This window comes from Tupaia chinensis, unplaced genomic scaffold (genome assembly GCF_000334495.1).
Source record: "Tupaia chinensis unplaced genomic scaffold, TupChi_1.0 Scaffold000659_1, whole genome shotgun sequence".
NCBI lineage: Eukaryota > Metazoa > Chordata > Mammalia > Scandentia > Tupaiidae > Tupaia > Tupaia belangeri.
The window spans coordinates 1,087,412-1,092,056 of record NW_006160181.1 but is presented as its reverse complement, the minus strand read 5'-3'; the positions used below and the strand labels follow the sequence as shown (position 1 = coordinate 1,092,056).

At 43.6% G+C, this 4,645-nt stretch overlaps 1 protein-coding gene across 1 annotated transcript; it reads right to left on the bottom strand.

The window, feature by feature from the left end:
• Window positions 1–306: 306 nt before the first annotated feature.
• On the bottom strand, window positions 307–1,885 carry LOC102470076 (protein S100-A12). Its single transcript, XM_006159837.3, has 3 exons — window positions 1,744–1,885; window positions 1,030–1,187; window positions 307–559 (listed from the first exon to the last, which is right to left on the bottom strand). The coding sequence occupies exons 2-3, from the start codon at window positions 1,165–1,167 to the stop codon at window positions 419–421; spliced, it is 279 nt and encodes a 92-aa protein (XP_006159899.1). The 5' UTR covers window positions 1,168–1,187; window positions 1,744–1,885; the 3' UTR covers window positions 307–418.
• Window positions 1,886–4,645: the final 2,760 nt, after the last annotated feature.

Sequence of the window (4,645 nt, the reverse complement as noted above, 5' to 3'; positions counted from 1 at the left end):
CTCTTTCCCCTTTCACCCCAACCCTCCTGCTTCCCTCACTTACAATCACCTACCAGTGTGGCATATGTTGCATTTTTATTTGTTTGCTTATTCATTTATTTTTATCCCCTCCCCCATAGTGTGTAAGCTCCAAGAGGAAAACAACTTTGTTGGTTTTGTCTCTGGCTGTCATATGTTCTGCATGAACATTTATTGAATGAACAAATACATAGTAGACGATCAATAGATACTTGGTGAATGAATGAGGCGTGATCAAGTTTCAGGACCATGGGCATGGACATGAAAGAAATGCACAACACTGTTAAGAACTTTTTATAAGCACATTTATTAATTCCCCCTGCCCTCAGACAAGGCTGGGCTTTGGTGAGAGAAAAGAAAGGCCATCTTGGGGATACTGCTGGGAAAGGCCCTCAGCTTCTTATGGCTGGTGGATTTCTTTATGGACAGTTTTCAGCGCAGAAATCACTAGTACCATGAACTCATCAAAAGAGAGCTGTCCATCTTTATCAGCATCCAGATCTTGGAATAATTTATCAATGGCAGCTTTATCTTTGGTGTTCTAGGAGAAAGAGATAGCAGAGTCTTTGAGTTCAGAATATCAACATGAGACCCTTCCACCCCTTTCCCAGGCCTCATCTCTCAGAGTCTGGCTTAGGGAGGTCCAGGAACATTAACTCATCAGTCAGTATTGTATTGGAGAATCCAGTGTGACAAAACAGGATGCAACCACCTTAAGCCATCATGGAAACATACAAGACTTGACCTGGAAGTTTCCCTATACTCAATTTAGCACTCCTTCCCCTGCTTCTCTCATTTACGTATGAGGAAACTATGGGAGACCTGAAGATAATACAGTGACTTACCACGAGAGGAAGCAGAGGTCCTAACCCACAGCAGAAGGAGAGCATCCTTGGGAGCTCGAACCAGGGCCCACCCTACCCCAGTCTTTATTCCACCATCCTCCTTCAGGCCTCGCCACTCCCCCTCAGTGCAAGGGGCTGGGGGTGCGATGTGAGGGGTATCAACTACCTTGAGGGTGTTTGGAAGTTCCTTTGTTATCAGCCTCTTCAGCTCTCCCTTGGAGAGGGTATCAAAATCCCCCACTCGAACTGAGTACTGGTGGAAGATATTGATGATTCCCTCCATGTGATCTTCCATCTTGCTCATCTTCCCAGCCTCACGTTAATCTTCAAGGAGATAAGAGATGTCTAGTAGCAGTTCCCTCCCCCACCTTCCAACGTCCACTCTCCCTCTCTGTATCAAGGTGTAGAGAAAGCACAATCTCCAAATCTGCTTTGTGCTCCCTCTGCTCTGCATTTGATCCAGGATGAATTTGTCATTTGTGGTTGAATGGGAAAGAGAAGGATTTGTAATACTGTCTAAAAATCTAAAAGAATCAGACCCAATTGCCCATGAAGTTTTACACCACCTCATCTATCAGAGAGGGTAACTCAGAAGATACTTCTCACCTAAGCTCACCCACAAAGAGTTCTGTGATTGGCCAGACTGTCAGCCTTCCCCAAACACTCATACTTCTACCACACAACCCTTACTCTCTCCCACTGCTGCTTAGCCATCTCTAAGTCCTAAGGCTTGAGTTACCTAGCACAGAAAAGGCTGGTCTACTTGGATCAAAAAATGCAAGGAGGGTCTGCAGAGGGTTGTAGCTTTCAACACCCTGTGACTGCAAAGTGACCACTTGCAATTACCATTTGAGAAACCATCCAAGGAAAGAGCACTTACCTCTCAATGCACACGTGTATGGAACAAGCAAGAAGCCAGCACTGTCAAGGCAGTGAGCCAAGGAAGTCTTTATAAGGCAGCCCAGGTTTCACCTTTGACCTTGGGTGAAGAAATATGATTTCTCTGAGGCAATTGCTGGGCAGCATTCTGTTGCTCAAGAAGCTTCAAACCTGTGGCTTAAGCTGCAATTGGAGAAGCTCAGATTGCACTCACCCCAACTGAATGTCACTCTCCTGTTCACCTGACACAAAGGCCCTACCCCACTCACCCACACACAGACCCTCAGCCCTGGGTCAAAGCACTCCATCTGGGCTTGAGCTCAATGGATATTTAAGCATGCATGCCCAGTATGGACTTTGAAGATATGAGTCTCCATACTTGGATGACCTGCCCTCCTTAGTTTATTCCTCCAGTGACAATTAGAATGTTGATCTAGCATCCCAGTGAGTTAACTTCCTCTCTTGGTGCCAGGAGCCAGGTGGGAAGAGGGTGTTCTCACAGAGGGTCTAGTTGAAGCTCCTGATAAGCTGTGACTGACGTGGCAAATGTCCTTCTGCTATTATCTTAGGGCTGCCTGCTAATTCTTGTCTGGCAACCTACCACATTTCCTCCTCAAGGATTTGAGACTAAATTCACTCAGGGAAAATGGACCAGAAGATCTCATTTCTGTCGCTACTTCCAGCTGAAATTGGGTGGAAGAGAGGGAAGTCAGAGTGTCAGTCCTTGCTCTGTCAGTTCAGCCCCAAGATTACACAGAGATCCCTGGGAAGTCATTATAAATCACCGAAAACTGGTGGCTGCATCTGGAGAAGAAAGACTGACATTGTTGCAACACAAAGGTAGATCGTATTTGGTTGGTAACAAGCTTAGCAAGATCTCAAAACAAAGAGGGTCCAATATTAATAACTAGGATGGTCATTAGAAGTGGGCCCACTAGTGGCTAGTGGTGATAGGAGAGTTAAAAGCCCGTTTTTAGTGTTCTATGAGGTAGATCCTAGATTTTAGACTTTTGCGGCCTTTTTGAGGAGAGTCTTATAGCATCGCCATTTTTCCTTTAGCTGTCAGAAACCTGTGTTTAGGTACTTGTTAGAGCCTTTTCCAAGAGAAGCAATCTTGAAGCTGTGAATGACGAAACTGAAAGAAATTATAACAGAGAAGTTGAGTTGTTTTTACTGTATATAGCAATTTTTTTAGAGGTTTTTGCTATAGGGCGCAGCCGCTCGCCAGACAGAGACAGAGAGACAGAAAGTGAGAAATCACCCCCCAGGGGGGGATGGCCACACCGCAATCTCTTCTCCTCCATTCTCCTCTTGCGATCTTGGGCACGCACACCCACACACGCCAGGCATGAGTTTTAAGTCGCCAGGTCCAGGACTTGAACCACAGTTGACTACATGGGAGTCCAGTGACATAGCCATTACACTAACTGCTAGTCCTGTATATAGTATTTAAAGATAACTACCAGACATGTGACTGACATCATTACAACAGTATAATCAGTTTTAGAACGTTTATCAACAAAAACTTTAATTTTATTAATCCTTGTAACTCTTTTTTAGTCTCTTTTAACATAACTCAAATTGTTAAGAACACCGTTAGAGCTTCGGTTTTTGTCCCTTTTTCCCTCTCTTTCATATTCAGATAATTTAGCCATTTTACCTCAAGATAAAAACTTAACCACACAAATTTCCATCTATATTAAAACCTTTCTTTACAACCTTTTATATCAAAATACATCTTTATAGTTACAAGTTTCTATGTCTCTCCTGTTTACTACTATTTTTGTTTTTCTCTTTTCATAAATTTACTTTGGAAATAACCTTTAACCTATGATTTAGACAAAAATTTTTATCTTAAATAACATGTTTTTATTTGTCACTTCAAGGGTTACCCGAGGTTTGACTAGTGAGATTTCCAGATGACCAAGAGGAGCCCCTGGGGCCTCAAGCTCCATCAGTCCTCAATTTCAGAGGTCATCATGGATTCAAAGGCCCAAGGCTCCCTTTAGAGCATTCCTGTCTCTAGTGGCCGGCTCCTCCACGTTGAGGACAAGGCCCCAGTGGGGAACATGAGGATGTCAGTCGTGAGCATTATCCTTTCCAATGCTCAGACTTTCCACATTAGAAGCATCCAGCATTTTCCCAAAGCAGAGAATCTGATCTGAACTTTCCAGCTTCTGCCCTCAGGTGAAACTTAAGTTCCTACCCTTCAGGATTACCCTGAGTGACTTAGATGCTCTTTAAGTTAAAGTTACATTAAAGGTTAAGGTAAATTGTCAATGTGTTACAGCACTCTCCCGAGTCATCTGAGAATTTTTCTAAATCTGCTCTAATCTATGAGGGAGATTTTGCATTAAGAAGACTCATGCTCCAGTGGGTTTTGTTTGTCTTCCATAAGGAACAGCTGAGTACAACCAGTTGGTTAAGTTTTACAAAGGATCTGTCTTGTCAGTTATAGAAGAGCTTTAGCTGGAGATTACAGTCATAGATTCAGCTTTTATTTTTATGGCTAAACCTCCTGATCCTCTAACTTGTACTGAGGCCAAGCCATAAGTAAGGTCTGGGTGCTAAACTTGTCCTAGCTCCTGAGACTGTAGCCAAGGGAAAAGTCCCAAGTGGAGGAAGTTTAATGGAAAACAGAGGAAGTGTTGAAAGGCAAGATGGGAGAGGACAACCAGGACCTCTGGCCTTAATCCGTTTTACCCTGTGTTCTGATCCTTGCCCTGTCAGGGCCTTGGACAGGAATCCTTTACCTCCTGTTTTCAATACTGAGGCCTAACTAAAGTTAGTCCTGGGACCATCATTTTAGGGCTGCCTGAATGTCTTTCCCACGTGGGGGTGGCTGGCCAATCTAAATTGACCTTTTACTACTTGGTAAACAAAAGTGTTAAAGAAATTTTTCT

What these genes read in the sequence shown, in the direction of transcription:
- LOC102470076 (XM_006159837.3), bottom strand. Translation starts at nt 1,167, where the DNA reads ATGAGCAAGATGGAAGATCACATGGAGGGAATCATCAATATCTTCCAC. An exon ending in AACTTCCAAACACCCTCAAG is followed by an intron (nt 560 to 1,029) that starts GTAGTTGATACC and finishes TCTTTCTCCTAG; the next exon opens with AACACCAAAGATAAAGCTGC.